Source organism: Trachurus japonicus, chromosome 13 (assembly GCF_045865225.1).
Source record: "Trachurus japonicus isolate A0001 chromosome 13, Traja_1.0".
Classification (NCBI taxonomy): Eukaryota; Metazoa; Chordata; class Actinopteri; order Carangiformes; family Carangidae; genus Trachurus; species Trachurus japonicus.
The window spans coordinates 41,496,621-41,515,304 of record NC_140919.1 but is presented as its reverse complement, the minus strand read 5'-3'; the positions used below and the strand labels follow the sequence as shown (position 1 = coordinate 41,515,304).

Here is an 18,684-nt window from a genome sequence, read left to right as displayed (position 1 = left end):
TACGACATTCAATAGAGCCATGTAATAAAAAAAAGGTTTATCCACTATTTTTGTGAGATTTGATGTCACAGCCATGGATGTATTAGGTCACAGCCCATAGACTGCCTTTGGAAGTCGGTACCCAAGATGGCGCTGTGACCGGCTGCGAACGCTGTGTGACGTCACGTGATATCTATCTATAAAGTGTGTATTTCATTTATGATATATCTTTCTGACATTTGACTGGCCTTAATTTGAACTCCCATTACTCTTAATGAACTTCCAGCATACAACCCAGATTTAGATGTGAGTGCATGGCCCCTCTATCCCTCAGAAAGAGGCTGTTCAGCCCCGTTCTTTGCTGGCCGGTCACAAAAGGGGCGCTTATGCCATGAATCATCATCATATCAGCCCCAGGTAGAGGAGGTTTGTGCGGAAGAGCAGAGATAAGAAGGACCCACACAGTTTGCCAGTAGGCTATATGCAAATAAATTAATGTAATAAAATATGTCAAAGTCCAATGTTTGATGTCAAAAGTAAATGGCACGGTTAAGGAGAATGAAGTCAGTCATGCTGTGTTGTCTGGTATAGGGCCCTGAGGGTTTTATTCACTGCAATGTGAATAAAACTCCACTGCATCGAACTTTAACTCTCAGCTTGATTTGAAGACCCTAGTTTATTTTATATTGGTGTATTACTGTAAAATATTGTTAAAGAGGCAAAATATTGAACTTCATCTCCAGCCCAGTCCGGGTTTGAAGACACATTAGAATCAGGAATGGACAGGAATCTGAATTTAGGGATTTAATAAAACCTTTCAGTGACTGGAGTCAAATACCTTAAGTGTACACCTGGAAAATCAGTGAGACGCTCAGATCTATCTATCTATCTATCTATCTATCTATCTATCTATCTATCTATCTATCTATCTATCTATCTATCTATCTATCTATCTATCTATCTATCTATCTATCTATCTATCTATCTTTCTATCTATCTATCTATCTATCTATCTATCTATCTATCTATCTATCTATCTATCTATCTATCTATCTATCTATCTAAACATTTTGTCTTTGTCTAAATGTAATTTTATTTCTTTGTGGACCATGGGACTATATGGTTGGAAATTAGCTCTCTAGCTAAATCTGGCATATTTACATCAAATAATTGTTTTTGTATGTTCATGAATATGTGGAGTCCCGTTTCAAATAAACTAATAAAAAAAACATCCAACACATAGATGACTGGACAAATGCATTTTAAAAAGCTGGCTCTGTCGTGGCTAACAATGGTAAACACATCAGGGAAACTAGAGGGAAATTCATTTCATTCATTCATTCATTTCATTTCAATTCTGCACCAGTACTGGACACCAAATAGGCTTTTCAAAATTGGATTAATGAATAACAATACATGAGATAGAGATAAAGATATTGGCACCTTTTTTCATCTCGTGTGGGAATGCCCCCTGGTCAAATCATTCTGGCAGAAGGTTTTTAAATAGAGTCTCAGGCAGGAAATACTTAACTGGTTTACAGCTTTTGGCGGATAAAACACAAACGCCGACCCTGGCAAAAAGCCCACAATCAGTTGTCATGACTGGGACAGCATCAGCTGCCAGGATCATTCTGGCACTGGAAATCACCCACACAACCAACACCACGGTGGAGCGATGCACACTGAAGATGGTAGAGGTTATTCAGAACAACTCCACTTCGTAACACGAATTCTTCTGCAAATGCTGATGAGCTGGCAGACAAATGAATTTCCCCTTGGGAATTAATTCAGTCATTCTTATCTTATCTATCTTATTTTAGGATCAACACTTAAAATAAAACACAGTAGCATATTATAAAAGGGACCAGGGCCGGCCGCTGGCATAAACACTCTATGTGGTTGTTTAGGGCCACAGCCGTTAGGTGGGGGGCCACATGATCAGAAAGGTACCGGGGTTCAATAGTCAATATTCAGCTTCTTTTATCTCACATTTGAGACATTTGGTGAAAATAGAACGGCCGAATGACAACATTTGTGCTCAAAAAACAGTCTTACAAAATGTCATTTTAGACTTGTTTTCTACACTTATCTATTACTGTATTCATATCCTATTTCAAGCACCAAAACAGTTCATTCTCATGACTGAAGGAGTGTTTTCACAAGGGATTGGACATTTTTCAAAAAGCAGACCTCAAATTTCCAGCATTTGTCCTAAATTATTTCTTTCTACAGTGTTGTAGGACAAACTGGCCTCAGTGTGCTTACAGCGGAGGTTCTAATATTTAGACATAAAACACTTGAGTATTGTTACATCTGTAAGTATCTTAAAAAGATACATTTAAGAAAATATGTAAAAGTTGAGAAAATGGCCTCAAACCTCAGAGGACATAAACACGTCTGTATTCAGTTTTAACCAGTGATTTGGTGTTTAGAGCTTAGAGTGCAGGGCCACAAACAAAAACCTTGTTTAGGGGGCCACCAACATCCTAGGGCCGGCCCTGAAAGGAACCTTCTAAAACTATGAGTTTTGTGCTAACTTGCTTAGAATGGATTAACATGCTGCGTGCTTATTCTCACAAGTTTGATCATACACCAAAGAACTGCACAAATTATAATTTTGACTTGGTGGTGCTTCATCAAACTGGGACCGTGAATGAATGAATGTGAATAATTCTTACAGAATATATTTCAATGACAAAGGTTGGAGGCTACACTTCTGCCAGTGTGTTAGCATGCAGGTGTTAGCTCACTTAGCTAACGACAGCATGACTACAGATTGATTCTCTCAATAAACCTTTCAAATGCCTTTATGTCATCCGCATGTGTGCTAATGAATCTGTACATTTTACACATATGTGTGAGAACGCAGATAGAGTTTTAAACAAACCTGAAAAAATGAAGGTGATTAAAGCTCTTACCTGGAGAAGAACAGCACATCAGTGATGTGTGTGTAATGGGAGAGCCGGGCCAAAGTCTATGTAAAGACAAAAGTGAAACTGTAATGGTGTGTGTGTGTGTAGGTGTGTATGTGTGTGTGTGTGCTTCTCTTCTCACCTTTGTGTATGTATCTGCTAGGCAGTGCTTGGTCAACACCTTACTCCATTCTAACCCTCTGTTCTAATAATATCGATCCTTATACAACACCAAGTCAAGCAGAAATAAAAGTTCTCATAAAAAAGAGAGTTTTAAGCTTAAATTTAGAAACAGTAACAGAATCAGCAAATCTCAGGAGGTAAATTGTTCCAGAGTGGGCTTGGACTGCAAACTCACAACAGTACGGTGGCCCTGAGGCGCAACAGCAAAAGAGAAAACACAACACAAAAAGAGAAAACACAACGGCAAATCAGAAAACACAACAGCAAAAGAGAAAACACAACACAAAAAGAGAAAACACAATGACAAATTGCTGTGTTTTATATTTTGCCGTCGTGTTTTCTGTCTTGTTGTTGTGTTTAGTAATTTGTCGTTGTGTTTTCTCTTTTGTGTTGTGTTTTCTGATTTGCTGTTGTGATTTGCACCCCAGGGCCACCGTACAATAGCCTCTTCAAACTGCCTGCTGATCTGAGCCGGCGGCCGTAATCATAAGGGGTTAAAAGTTCTTCAGTATAGCTTGGGCTAAATCATATAATGCTTATAAAGTTAATAACAAAATCTACATGAAAAGTAATGGCAAGTAATGGTAACCCAATGTAGCAAGGTTTAAGATTAAGATCAAAAACAGTGGTTAGACTTGTCCTCAGTTTAGTGTTCACTGGGTCATAACCAAAAAATGACCCTGATATCTGGTGAAAAGTGTAGGCGTTAAGCCAGTGAATTACTGTAAAGGCTTTTTAACTTAAGAAAAACAGTGCGCCTTGGTTATTGTTCGGTTACGACCCAGTGAACATTAAACTGAAGTCTAACCACTCTACTCACAATAAGTGTCTAAATTTTACAACTTTGAAAATTCCCAACAAACCAACCGTGCATGCTACAGTTTTGCAACTTTCACCAAAATGTCGCCCCAATATATTAGAAACTTTTGTATGGTTAAATCCTGCGTAAATGATGATATGAGGTCAAATTTGCTATGCTGCCTTGTCAGAGCATCCTCCACAAAGTTATCACCTGGCTTTTGGATATTTGAAAAATTGAGCCTACAGTGCATGAAAACATTTTGACTGATGACTAATACTGTAACTGGAAGAACCAAGTGATGCAAGCATCATTTATTCTGAAGTTTTGGAAAGTCCAGCTAAAAATACCAGCTGCCAGGAATTGTGGACTACAATGGGACATACTACAACCGTGTGTCATCAGCTCAATGTTACTGCACCTGATGCTCCCTGATGATTGTGTCCCATGGGAAATAGAGTGAAAGAAAGAGTGGACCCAGAATTTATCCTTGTGGAACACCCTGTGTAAACTAGGATACAGAAGAATTTGAGTTCTCAACAGCTACCAACAAAGTCCTGTTAGCCAGATAGGACTGAAGATACGTAAGGGTGCACCCTTTGAGTCTACTGTATCGCACACAGCAGTGAGTTTGAGTAGGACGAGGACGAAGCTGATACCTCAAGTGGACACAACCAACTAAAGCTGTCAGTACTATACATTGCTTTAAAGCCAGACTGAAAGTTACCAGTATCCCAGTATATTATTCATGATTGTAATGTCAATCATCAACACCTTACTGTAGATAAACATAGGATTTCCAAGATTTACCTGTGATTGTTGAGGTTAACTGTTTCTGAGGCTGACTGACAGGTATGACACATTAGTCAGCCACAACAAGAGCTCTAATGTTTCCACCTTCTCCACAAAATGACTCAGGAATTCCTCAAGGCTAACCCTATTAGGAGGAGTAGAATCCCTCAGGAGTCAGTCATCTAAAATTAAGATTTGGTGCTATGGGAGTCTCTGACATTCCAACTGGAAAAGTCAGTGCCACCACATCCGAAACATATCTATCATAAGGGTTAGGATGTGTAGGAGGAAATCCCCCGGTGAGGCCTGATCTAGCACCTTTAACCATCCAAACTGAATTAAAAAACCCAATACGATCTAAGAATGAGAACTTTGTCATGTTTAATACAGAGCTCCTAAGTGTAACGGTTTTATCAATGAATCAAATATACAAAGCATCGGCTCTGGTCCATTCAATAAAAAAAAATCTAAGGAATTTAAATCATTCCTATATGAATGACAGCAATACCGCCGCCCTGGACCCAGGTCTCTGTGAGTCTGTCCAGCCAGATGTTAGTCATAAAATCATGACAAATTGTTACAGTGTTTTTCATAGCCCAGATGGGTGTATGGATGAAGGAAGTTCAAAAGGTCACGTTACGCATTCTCTACATTGATGAGTAATGTTCCACTGCGTCTGGAAAAGTCTAATCTTAGATGTTTCCTGTGTAGATCCTCTATCTCTACATGTTGACTTCACTGCATGCCGGTGATGAACCCGAGCTCGTATTAAAGTGCACTGAACTTGGACTTGGAAGATCTTGGACTCATCACGTCACTGAAGAATCAACCACTGCAGAAAAGCATAATTTCACAACAACATTTACCAGGCCAGCTGCAGGTAACTTTGGATGACTGGGTGTGAAGTTCCAGATAACAGGGAACTGGAGAAACTGGAATCTGTCAGGGAGAGCCACGGTGTCTGGCCTCAGTGAGATTCACATTAGCGGTGGAGCTAGAGCATGGAGCAGTTCTCATTCTTAATTAACTCGAGTATAGTCGGAGAAGAAGAGTTTGTGCTTGTACCTGAGTATGATCATTTTTCTTTTTACCTCAAGCTCTCAGTGTGTTTTGTCTCTGCATTTGGGTCCTATAGGAAAGTGACTGAACCTGACTGATAATCTATGAACACACTTCTGGACAAGCAGACAAGTAAACTGTCAAACTGTATGTTCCAATCAAACCAATATGGTAACACACACTGTCTGTCTGTCTGGGAAGTTTGGTTGATCAGTCTAAAATACAGACAACCTTTGTGACTCTGTAACTTCAATAATATTTCTTCAGATGTTCGCCTCATCTCTGTCAGGTGTCAACACGGAACAAACCGTTTAGCACACGTTAGCGTGACCTGTCAATCAAAAGCCGAGCCTCTTGGTTTTGGTTTTACACAACACACCTTTATTTTTTTGTACATTTCACTGATCATATTACTGAATAAAGATTTACTTAATATTTTCCTTTTCACCAGGTCCCGAAAACAACAGGTTTTCCCCGTGTTCCCTGCACTCAGCAGAAACCTCACATCTCACCAAGTGACCTGCACTTCACCTGTGTCATAGATGTTTAAAATGTCAATGTTACTTTTGATGATGCAATGTTGTTATAAAGCCACTAGGTCCATGTAGGAACCTGTCGGCCACTATTTATTTCCTGTTCCAAACTGAGTAAATTTGTTTTTACTACTGTAACTATGATGACAGACACTAACTTCTACAATAACAACGTTGTGATTATTTCACTATCGAGATGTAAAGTTTATAAATGGCTTCGAGACATCATTGAAAATAATATATGAGATATTACTCCTGCGGTCTAACAGTCAGAAGTACTGAGGCATACAAACCTACATCAACAGGCGTTCAGCATGAATTATGTTCAATAACCGCCTGAGATAGTTTTGACACAGGGCTTGAGCAGTGTTTGAGTTTATACGAAGTTCATGGAGCAAAACTAAGTGAAGATACAAGGTTTCTGAAGAGTGCTGACAACAGGAGGAAGTGTAAAAAAAACACAGATATCAGCTTGGTCTGAAGTTAAAGGAGAACTTTCAAGACACGTCATTTCAAATACACACACATACACGCACGCGCACACACACACACGCACACACTCATAGGCATGCACCCAAGATGTGAGGACACTGTGCAAAATACCAACATTACTTTAAGGATATTAAGTGCCAAAGAGAATAAAACTTACTTCATAAATAAAACAATAAAATAAAAAAGAATAATAAAAATGGTTAAAAATGTTAAACAGTTTAATTAATAATAACCACAGTTATTACCCATCCTAACCACTCACTTCAGATGGCCAGACACTGATGTTTGTTCAACAGAATATATTTGTGTGTGGAAAAAAACCCAAACAGAAACATGAAATAACTATGATTGGATACAGCAAAGTGAACAATGGACCTTCAACATTATTAACAGGATTAACTCCCTCTCTGAATGTTACTAAGTGACTAACAGACTGGTCCAACCTTTTCACCAGTTATCCAATCCAGAGTTCAGCACCCCAGCTGCTCAGCCTGCAATCTCAGAGCTGAATACTGAAAACACTTTCTTTTTTTTTCGTTTTTCTTTTTTTTTTTTTTACAATATCAGGATTTTTTTTTAAAGCAATTCCATTGGTATTCATTCAAAGTCATTGGCCCAGGGTTACGATATACAAGCCATGTGCAGGTAGAATTTCCGTTCTTGAAAGGTCATCATGTTCAATACGACATACCCTTCACACTGTGTCCTGAAACTTGTGCCACACTGAGTTAACACTCATTCTGTCCTTAAGAAGTGAACTCCCAAGTCAAAGGACCCCACATGTTGCTCTGTCAGAAAGATCATTTTCAACATGATGGCAGAAACGGTTCATAGGTCAAGTCCAACAAGGTCTGGACCACTGACTCAAACTATCACTCAATCTTCTGTTACTTCCCCCGCACAAAACAAAGTGCACACTTTTTCTAATGCCTTTTTTTTTTTTTTACATTTTCATCCTATCTTATGGCCCTTCTTGTTTAGTAAGACCACGAAAGGTGAGTTTTCTTTATCTCTCAAAGCCTGTTACAGTTCTGAGGAAGAGGGGCGGGAATGTGTGAAAGTCCGTTGATGCTCACTCTCCTCACCATCTGCCCCGGTGCCGGCCCTCCACCTCCTGCTCCACCTTGCAGGGTTTGGGTAAGGCTAACTTGGGCGGTACTGAAGGAGGTTATTCGGCCACTTCCTGCTATCTGCAGGTTGACTGTGGTGGCATAACTGGTCTTCTGGTTTCCTGTTTTAGTAGGAGATGAATGGAGAAACGGTAGGGGGGATGAATTTGAGGGCACCGGGGAGTGTATGGAAGGTACAGGAAGTGTTCTGTTGGTGATTTGGACCTGAGGTTGTGGTTTTACTTGGAATGGGTAGTTAGTTGGAGGGGAGGCTGCGCCTGAGGAGGACAGGGACAGACATGAGGAGGAGAGGTTTTGCTCATGAAAGGGGTGGGCGACATAGGCACAGATGAGCTGGCTGCGACAGCTTCCCTCTTCTAGCTCTGGGTCTCCCCAGTCGGTCTGACTCTCTGATGGACTTGGAGAGGAGAGGAAGGACTGAGGGAGTGAGGAGAAAGGAGAGGGAGAGGAGGCAATGATCGTGGAATTTCCGCTTGTATCGAAGTTGTCAGGCGCTTTGTACTTGTTTGAAAGCTCTCGGACATCCGGCCAGGGCACGCTGGTGAAATGCTGCCCACCGAGGGTGCCCTTCCCTGTGGTCAGCCGGTTAGGTGAGAGCGGGGACTGAAGCCCTCGGGGGCTGAGGCAGGATGGTGAGGTGATGTTTGAAGACCATCCGCTCCTCGGACTGGTCGGACAGGACTCGTGCCTGTCAAAAGACCCTCGACCAATTCCACTGAAACCGAGGGAACTGTGGCTGCTTTCCGCCCAGGATCGGCGAAGTCCACCGGCGTTGCTCCGTGGACTGGGGGATCTGTCTGCCAAGTTGGAGGAGAAGGACCTATGGTATGTTTGGGCTGCAGGAGGTCCAGATGGGGAGGATGCTCTAGAACTGTGCAGCGAGACTGAAGTAGATGAGGAAGAGGCAAAGGTTGTTGAGCCTAAGTTGGTAGAATAAGGAGATGTGGGAGAGGAAGAAGGTAATCGGGGGATTCTAGGTTGAGGTGCTGCAACGTTATTGGTCCAAACGTTCACCGATACACCGATGGGAGGAGGGGAGAGGATATGAGGGCTCAGACATGATGATGGCGACTGCACAAATGCGGAACTTGATGAAGAGGCCCTGGGCAGCTCCAAAGTTAGGCCTAGTGGATTATGGGAACTTGCGCCTCCGGCCCGTGTGGTCCGGGGGTTGGGTGGCTTGTTTGCAAAGGGGGAGGAGAACTTATGTTGAGGAGGTGGAGAGCAGAGGCGGGCGAACGAAGTGGGTGTCGGGGAGAGGGTCGGGGACTGAACGCGCGAGTTGGGTTCGGACGCGGAAAAAGGGCGAGCCACGCGGTTGTGTGACCCTGACCTGAGCGGATCGTGGGCTTGTTGCATTACTGTAGCATTAGCACAACCATTAGCTAGCTGTGTTTTCTGAGGACTTCCTGACCAAGCCCCGTTACTGACAGCGCCCTTGATGCTACAACTGCTGCTGTTGCCCCCAGTGCTGACCGCTATGTTGTTGTTGTTGTTGTTGTTGTTTGAATTCTGCTGGGAGTGATGGAATGAAGGACGGGAGGAAGCAGAGTGGGCAGGTTGATGGTGGGCTAGACTCATGGATGGGGAGGGTGAGCGGTGCAAAAGAGGGGGAGGGAGCGACTGGGTGAGGGATGGGGAAGGACAAGAGGACAAAAGAGATGATGGCGGATACTTTGGATGCTGTTGCCCATCTTTGGCGTACCCCAGCTGGCCGTAAGCAGGTGAGCTGGGACTTTGCTGACTAGGAAGAAGTTTAGGAGAAGGGGAACGCCGTCGTAGGTGAGATGAGGGAAGAGAAGGAGTGGGAGGGGCAGAGGAGGAGCATTGATTTGTTGTGTTTATGTTTGAGGGTTGTTGTTGCCGGGAAGCGCCTTTCTTTGCCATACTCTGACTGATGGACTGGCTGATACAGGAGGCGGCTAAGGATCTTGTGAAGGCGGAGGATGAAGTGAGGGAAGGAGATGATGCAGGGGAGGAGGGAGCATCTGTTCTTATCGACGAAGACCTCCCTGAAACGGAAGAAGGTGTAGGAGAAGATGCAGGTGCAGCTCTCACGCCAGCGGAGTGAGCGGGGGATGGTGTCGCAACAACGGTAAACGGCGACGAGCACGGAGACGCTCGGACAGAGGAGGGGGGCGGCAGGAAGGGAGAGGAGGCGGGAGGAGCTCTGATTGGAGAAGGGGGGCGGTGTCTGAGGTTGGGTCTGAAGGCTGAAGACACTGGGATGGGTTCTGTGCCCTGGCTGTGGCTGGGTTGCTCCATCAGGCTGGCTGTCTCCGTGGAGAGTCTGGTGGGCGGGCGGTGCTGTGAAGGGAGGCTGAAGGTGGGTGTTGGGCTGCTGAGGGATCCTGGGTCCTGCTGGTCCGTCTCCCTGGGTTTAATAGAGAAACAGATACAAATGAGCATTGCTTAAAAGTAGAGTCTGGAGTTTTGTTCATTGCAGTTTGTAAACAAAACATTCAAACTTGGCCCCTCCTCTCGGGCTCAACTGTGTAGCCTCCTGGAAAGGAAATACAGTCCGAGTGAAGCGCTAGAGCCGTGGGCCGATAGCCGACCGTCACCAACACCGGGAGCCTCCGTGTTACGTAGTTATGCTACGTAGTTATTGATGGATCAGGTCACATATATGTTTAAAATGTAAAGGGAATGTGTCATCTGTAACTTCATGCCTTCTGGAGATAATTTCATCTTCCACTTGCTGAACTGTTCACATTAACAGGAATTTTGACCAGGGGAGCCCAAAATTTTGCACTGTATGTGTTGTGTAATTTCATTAAATTGCATATGGAATGTAAAATGTAGCCATTCCTCTGCACCAGGTGCACTACACAGCATATGTAACATTATAACGCCTCTCCATCCTGAACAGAGAGGGCCCAGTTGTGTGAATATTATATAAAAAAAATGAAATAAGAAATACATTGCTAACTGAAATAATTGTTTATTACTCCATGCCTAACACACCATTGAAATGCACCTACGGTAATAAACAACCCGGGAATGTGGCTGAAGGCACATTTCCTGCTGCAATCAGCCAATTTAGCATTCCTGTGTCATTAGTCTAGTTTTTAAACAGTGGTAAATGGCCCTGAGGCTCACACTTGATTTGCTTGGCCTGGTTTAACCTTGTGATTATCACAAGTCCTACTTCAGTCTGATAGCCTGCTCTCTGCTTCTAATTTAACAGTTTTATCAAAACAACCAACAATGTGAAACGGTCAAGACAAGGGAATTTCTTTCTAAACCTGAAAACCATGTGTGTGCTGAACTGATCTCAGGTCAGGACCGGGTCATGGTTTACAGCCAGGCTACTAAACAGATTACAAGAACCAGTGAGTCTGTTAGCACGTTCTTTTTGTACCTGGTGTTAAACAAGCTATGAAGGAGCTGTGGTAGATTAAGACATACCTGTATTCATATGGACTGGTGACATTCCAGGCGTTAGACAGAGCCCGTTTACCCATTGTCGTGGGTAGTTCTGGTGGCCTCTGGCTGGTGAACGTTGGTAGACAGTCTCCAGACTGTGCTGATGGAGAGCGTGGCTGGGTGGGATTTGGCGCTGCCCCCTCTCCTGCTTTGGGATCCTCAGAGGTGAGGACCATCTGAGACGGGTCAATGGTCAAGTAGAAAGGCTGGTTCTTTGGGGTTCTGTGGTAAGGCGGCTCCTCCTCAGAGAAGATCACTGCTGAACTCTGCTGTACAATCATCTTGGTTTGAGGTGAAGAACTTAAATCACACTTTGTTGCATGTGATTTCGTCTGGTTGCCTCGGAGCATCTCGTCTTGCGTTGGCCCTCCAGACGGCAGCGGTGCGGTGCAGCCTCCCTCCTCCAGGTGGACCTGCTCTTCTAGCTGCGGCGCCGCAGAGCTGTGGGCTTCTGTTGGAGGCCGACTCTGCGTCAACGCTACGTTCTGAACACACTCTCCAGGTGACGCATCTTCACCCATGCTTTTTGCGCAAATCAAATCTTCAGGCTCTGGATGAGCACCCTGAACGTCTTTGGTTAAGTAATCCCTGTTGTCCACACGTTCTAGCATGTGTTTATCTTGTGTACACTGTGCAGCTGGAATATCCTGCTTGTATTTGTGTGTTGGCTTGTCGATGATATTTGCAGATGTGGAGTCTTCGCTGGTGGAGGAGACATGGTTTCCAGCATTCTGCTCTGACCTGCAGACAACAAGGAGGAGAGTCAAACAACACCAAGGATTTGACTAATATAAGTGGCATATAAATGATGACAGATAATGATGAAGCAACATCCACTCTATGATTTTTATGCTTTTGTTATGGCTGGCTTTTCAAATACTGCTATAAAAAAACAAATCATCAATCATCAAATAATTTTTGACATTGTTTAGATATCACAATGTCTGTTGCAAATTTCCTCCCCTCATCTAATCTGGAAAATGCTGTGTGAAGGGAGTAGATGTTTTGGTCGTGTATCGGACCAGAAAGAGGTTTATCACCCTGTTGCATGTTGCAGTGGTGGTTGCCAAGACAGCTTATCCCATCTAAGATGCACTTCATTTCTGGAATAGAATTATTTTACTTTAAGTAGCTGCATGGCATGTGGCCAAGTCTAACCCTGTAATGTTTTATGCGCAAGGTTCTGGCTCGTACAAATACGGCTCAGCAAAGAAATGCAGCTCGTCCTCGACATCAAAATCTTCAGCCATGGCTAAAATATGTTTTAAGAGGCCAAAATTGCACGAAAAAGTGTTGTCCGGTTCCGCTGCCAGCGCGCATGCGCAAGGTTCGCACTGAGACCGACTCGCTTCCTTGTTTACCCCGGCGAAGGACTAGAAGCAGTCCGTAATAGCCTGCCTTGCACCGGGACAACACTTTTTCGTGCAATTTTGGCCTCTTAAAACATATTTTAGCCATGGCTGAAGATTTTGATGTCGAGGACGAGCTGCATTTCTTTGCTGAGCCGTATTTGTACGAGCCAGAACCTTGCGCATGCGCGCTGGCAGCGGAAGAGCCGGACAACAGACACTAGGAGCTAATGCTACAAACATGCTTGGAATGTGGACTTATTTAATTTTTTTCGGGACAATTACGCAATTTGGGGCTTCAGCACAAGACGGACATTACATACGAGCAGCATGGAGGTATTTGGATGTTTTTTTGTGTGTGTTTTTTTACGAAGAGCTCTGGTGTCCCTTTGCAACCGTTGCATTGAAATGCACTGCTACGCCAAGACCCCCTGTAACTCAGAGAAGGGACGGTGGACTCTGAAAATTCTTCCAGCCCTTAGTCCACATGAGGGTGAGTAGATAATGAGCGAAATATCATTCTAGGGTGAACTATCCCTTTAATTCAATAATCATTATTAGTTAGGGTGAGTGCCATTCATGTACTTGGTGTTTATATCCAAAATGTCACTGTTTACAAAATCAAGATCTTGTTTGCTGCTGACAGGTGTGCAGCTGACAGTGACAGTTTCCTCATCAATAAACCACCAGCCGATCCGCCCTCGCTCATGTCAAACAATCAAAACTTTATGAAATGAAACGATCGAGCATTGTTTGGAAAATGAGGTGACATCATGAGGCAGCTCTACTGTAGCTCTCTGGTCCGTGGAAAACCAAACCAGCTCTTAGAGGGTTCACAGGTCATGAAGCAGCTCTAGCACCCGCCCAGTACCAGCTCTAAGGTCATCTTGGTGGAACAGAGAATTTTTACAATTTGCCATGAAAATGTACGGAAGCGTATTGCATTCACTTGAATGAATAAAAAAATCTGTTTTTTCTGAGTAATTTATTTTTTGGTCTGTTTTTCGAGGTAATTTTTTCCGAGTAATTTTTTTCCCTGTTTTTCTGACTAATCTTTTTTCCTGTTTTACTGGCAAAAACATAACAGGAGTATCATATCCTGTGTGTAACTAATCACATGCCTTAAGAAAGATGAAGACTTAGTCAGAAAAATAGGGGGGAAAATTACTCTGAAAAACAGAAAAAATTACCTCGAAAAACAGACCAAAAAATAAATTACTCAGAAAAACTAGATTTTTTTTTTTATTCAAGTGAATGGAATACGTTCATCATTTTTTCTATACCTCATTTTAAAACTGCTCCAAAACTATATGTTGATAAGAAGCCAGGTCTGAAGTCATGTAAATGTTGCATAGTGATAGGGTCACCTTCTGCTTCCACACTGAAGACATACACACTTTTATGACATAACAGGGAGGTAGTAAGTAACCCTTGACTGAGATTCATTGTTAGAATTACATGAATTTTTCAGGGTCTGGTTTACACTTGCATAATGCATGTTGGTTTGATTTAGTCTCACCCTCCCAGCACTATCCAGGTTTGTGGTGTTAAATTGGCTGCACAGAAATATTTGTCATAAGTTGTCAGTATTAAATGCAGATTCCCTAGAAATGCATCAGGCAAACACCACTGCAAAGAAACGAACGGAAATGAAACATACCATTAAACACAAAACTCAGCTGATCTTTTCTGAAGTGAGAGTAGTGCACTTGGTTCTACATACTCTTACACTTTGTTCAATACATATAAACCAGAACCACCATCTAGTGGTCAATGGAAGTAAAAGCTGAAGATATCTGTCTTCATTACTGAGCTCCACCTTTACATAATTAGTAGGTAGTAGCTCGTGAAAGAGCATAAACTGCATGTCCAGTCCTGTTGTTGTTGTTACATATTTTACAGTAAGAATCAATGGACCCAAGCACATTAACATGCCACTACAACTTCCATAATTATCCCCTTCATCAATCATGTTATCATCACCCACGCCTATAAATATTGAAGACTCACCACTCCTTCTTTTCCCCCTCTTCAATGTTGGTAAGAATCTCCCTGCTTTGATTCAGGACTTCACTTCTCGAGGTGGAGCTTTGGAGTTTGGTGACCCCACAATCAAAGGTCGTGGTCGGAGTAAGCGGTCTGATCGTGTCCGAGCAGCATGAACTGGAGCTCTGATCTTCAGGCTGTGGGCCCAGATGACCGCTGGCTCCCTGACCGGACGACTGATCTCTTCGTACGGCGGAGGGATCTTCTTCCCCGGCCGGTGGGGAGACGGTCTGGGTGGTGTCACCTGCAGTGGAGTCTCTGTCCTTAGTCAGGGCCGATATGAAGTCCCTGGGCCTGGAGAGGGTGAACTCGTTTGTCTGGTGGTGACACGCTGAGGTCAGCTGCTCTTTGACAAACACGTGACCAAAGTGAAGAGGCTCACAAGGGTGCAACAGCGACGTCTGGAACTCTGCAAGAGAACAACAAAAAACAAGGTTTCAGGATCAGGATCAGGATAAACGTTATTGTCCCCTGAGGGAAATTTATCTTGGACAGCAGTGCTTCACACAATCCATATAAAACATACATACACCCACTTTAAGTGACTTAGTACAGTGCCAAAAAACATAACCATTATCATCACTGTAACATTATCAAAAATATAATTTGTTGACTTCATATTTATGGCTAATGTCTGTTTACTTTACAAGGTCCTCCACTGTCTCACGCCACCACCACTCAAAGAATGTGTTTATTGTTTTAAAAGTGGCACAAGATCTACCACAAGGAGAGATTGCTATATATAAACTTGATCAACAAAATTTGCTTGGTATGACAGCCTTTTCAGTTAAAGGGATAGTTCAACATTTTGGCAAATTGGCCCATTGCCAGAATCCCTATAGTCATAGCAGTAGGTTCATTCCCTTTATTTGTCGGTGCAAGCTATTTTTAGAACGGCCAAGCCGAGCAGCGAGCTGTTCAGAGCTACGCTACAGAGGCTCATGGGATTTCTTGGCTTCCCTCATCATCAGAGTTGTTTTCGAGGTAAATGCAGAGACTGCTTGCTGAAAAACTGTCCCCGAAGGCAACGCGCATTAGCGGTTTTGCATGAATTTACCTCTAAAAGGTAAACATTCTGTTATTATCTCATAATAACAGAGTTTGATGAGGGAAACCAAGAAATCCCATGAGCCTCCGTAGCGTAGCTCTGAGCAGCTCACGGCTCTGCTCCATCCTTCTAAAAATAACTTGCACCGACAAATAAAGGTAACAAACCTACTGCTATGACTATAGGGATTATGGCAATGGGCCAATTTGCCAAAACGTTGAACTATCACTTTAAAGCCGCAGTACAGTGGAACACCTTGCCTGTTAGTATCAGCGAGTGCAGTTCACTAGAATTAGTATTAAAAAGTGGCTGAAGCACCTTTGGATTCTGTGTTACTATACAGATGTATTGTGAATGTATGATATACAGGATATGAACTTGTATGTATTTTAATTGGGTATTCTACTCACTTTAGTACCATGTATGGATGTTATTGTATTTAGAAGTATTTACAAATGCCTGCCTTGCTTTCATGTTGTTTACCATTGTCTGTGCCCAGGGACAGCAGATATGAAGCAGATTTGTTCAGCAGAGCAATTGATGTTGGGAGAAATGAGAGCTTGTACCTCTATTTGTTTTATGCCTACAAGTTCTTTATCGTCTCTCAGATGGTAAAAGTTCATCTCCATTATGCAGAATATGTGAATGATTTTGTACAGCTGTCTCAAAAGTGGTTTGAATGGACTGGTATTGTCTGTATGACTGTCAGCCGTATGCTGTAGCCACCTGTTCATGTTGGACAGAAAGCAAACCTACCAGCTGTCTCCTGAATCCTCTGCTCCTCCCAGGTCGTGGTCTGGTTTAGACTTTGGTAATGGGTCTGTATCTGGCTTGATGTTTGGCTTTTAGTCTGGATCTGCGATTGGTGCCCAGTTTGGACTGTTTGGCTCTGAACCTTGGTCTTGATGTAAGTTTGGGTTCCACTATTGGTTTCCATATGGGCGCTGGAAGGATTGCTTCCCATCTGGTGTTGTGTTTGTTTCCCGTGCTTCGTTGGGTTCTGGTTTTGAGCCTGGGGTTGAACCTCTGCCTCATTTATATTTTGCGTGTGAGCCGAGTGTCCAGACAGTCTGCCCGAGCCCGTGCCTGAGCCCCACGACTGGTTCCGTACCGTGCTGCCTCGTTTCTGATGCAGCGGGACCTTCATGGTGCTGGCTTTGGCGCTGTACATCCGGGCCAGCGTTTGCACCTTGCTCAAAATACGCTCGGAGTTTTCTATCACCACAGGGTCCACCACGGGGCTGGACTCAAACAACCCGATACCGGCGACATCTGATCCCATGCCCTCGAATAAGACTCGGTTGGCGGTGACGATCCTGGAGTGGCGGGACCATCGGCCCACTTTTATCTGACTTGGAAGAGCCTCTTGGTTTGTCCTGATCAGGTCTTTGTGTTTGGTTGCAGTAGAAGTGGACTTCGTTTTCTGGTCGGTGGGTGTCGGAGGTGTAGAGGGTTCTTTGTGGCTTCCACGTGGTTCTGCTGGACCTCCCTGGTTGGATTCATTATCACTCACCACGCCTTGGTTTCTGACACCGGTTTTGGCCGGTTCATCTCTGCACTGCTGTTTGGTGACAGATGGTCCTTCTGCTTGCACCGAGCGTCCACCTTGCTCCTCCAGGTCTCCACCCTGCCTGTCCTCCGGTCCTGTGGACACGTTCTCCTGTCCCTCGGTCTCTCCTGTAGGATCTCTGCTGTGGTCCAACTGCAGATCCAGATCCACGCCCACTTGGTTTGGCGTTTCCTCATCCTGCACCTCAGTAGGGACTGTTTTGGCCGTCTTGTTCTGGCCTTCTGGATCTAAATCCTGAGAGATGATTGGTTTGTCACTCTCTACATCCACGGCGGGGGAGCGCGGCTCGACCACGTGATCCTGCTCCCCATCGAACACCTCGGCTGCTTCGTGCTTGGACGGTCCACTGTCTGTTTCCCCCGCCGGGTGTCCACCCACGTCAAAGCGCGACACCGACTCCTTCACCAAGCCCGATGGGATCTGGGAGAAACTGTTCCTCCTCCTTGCCGCCTCCCCCTCCCCTTGTTCGGCTTCCTCCTCCATGTCGTCGTCGTCCTCCTCCTCGGCCTCGGCGGCCGCCTCATAGTAGCTCCTGATCTTCTCGATGATCTTCTTGTCTCGTTTGGTGAGGTGAGAGCCTCTCGTGGGCGGGTGGCGTCTCTGAATGGGGTGATGAGGGAGTTCTGAAATGGGGGAGGGAGCGTTTGCCTCTTCCCTGCTGATGATCTCTCTTTCTTCCTGTGCTGGGGCGGGGGGATGGAGATCTGAGGTTGCAGCCAGGATGAAGCTCTGTCCCTCTCCTTCCTCAACTCTTTTCTTGTCTTCTTTCTCCTTATCTACCACTTCTTCTTCTTCTTCTTCCTCCTGTAACTCTCCTCCTGCTTCTAAACACTTTTCCACTTGACTTGTTGCTTCTGGAACTGCTTTGACTTCATTCGTCATTGTCTCATTCTCCTTGTCAGAGTGACTGCTCTGGCTCTGGCTCTGCGTTGGGCAGTCGTCCTCCTTCTCTGCTCTGCCTTGCTCCTGTTGTGTTGCAGCTCCTTGTTCTGGGCTGGAGGGGCAGACAACGGGGGGCAGGGGGCAGGTGAAGTTGCTCTGGGTCGTTGTAGGCTGACTCTCTTTGGACTGATCCACCTGCTCCTGGAAAGAAAAGTACATAATGATGTTTAAAAATGACTAAATTCTGAAATCAATAATAAAAATAGACCCATTCCATTGATACAGCACTAACAGTACACTATATAAATACGTTGGCAGAGATACACATATCCAGGCAATTACAGGTCAACTCATTGTCCTTTTTTTGTGGAATGTTTATAGTATAATATACTGTAATTTAGGGATCGACCAATATGGTTTTTACAGGGCCAATACCGATACCGATACCGATAATTAGTAATCAAGGAAAACGATAACTGAT

General features: G+C 44.2%; 1 protein-coding gene across 1 annotated transcript in view; it reads right to left on the bottom strand.

Moving 5' to 3' along the window:
- Positions 1-6,089: 6,089 nt before the first annotated feature.
- LOC146976669 (uncharacterized) overlaps positions 6,090-18,684 on the bottom strand; it is an 85,696-nt gene continuing 73,101 nt past the window's right edge. Inside the window, exons 17-20 of the mRNA XM_085796585.1 lie at positions 16,508-18,404; positions 14,668-15,112; positions 11,291-12,049; positions 6,090-10,253 (exon numbers count right to left, since the gene is read on the bottom strand). Of these exons, the coding sequence (XP_085652711.1) occupies positions 7,763-10,253; positions 11,291-12,049; positions 14,668-15,112; positions 16,508-18,404 (5,592 nt within the window). The 3' untranslated portion in view covers positions 6,090-7,762. The remainder of the gene's footprint in view (positions 10,254-11,290; positions 12,050-14,667; positions 15,113-16,507; positions 18,405-18,684) is intronic.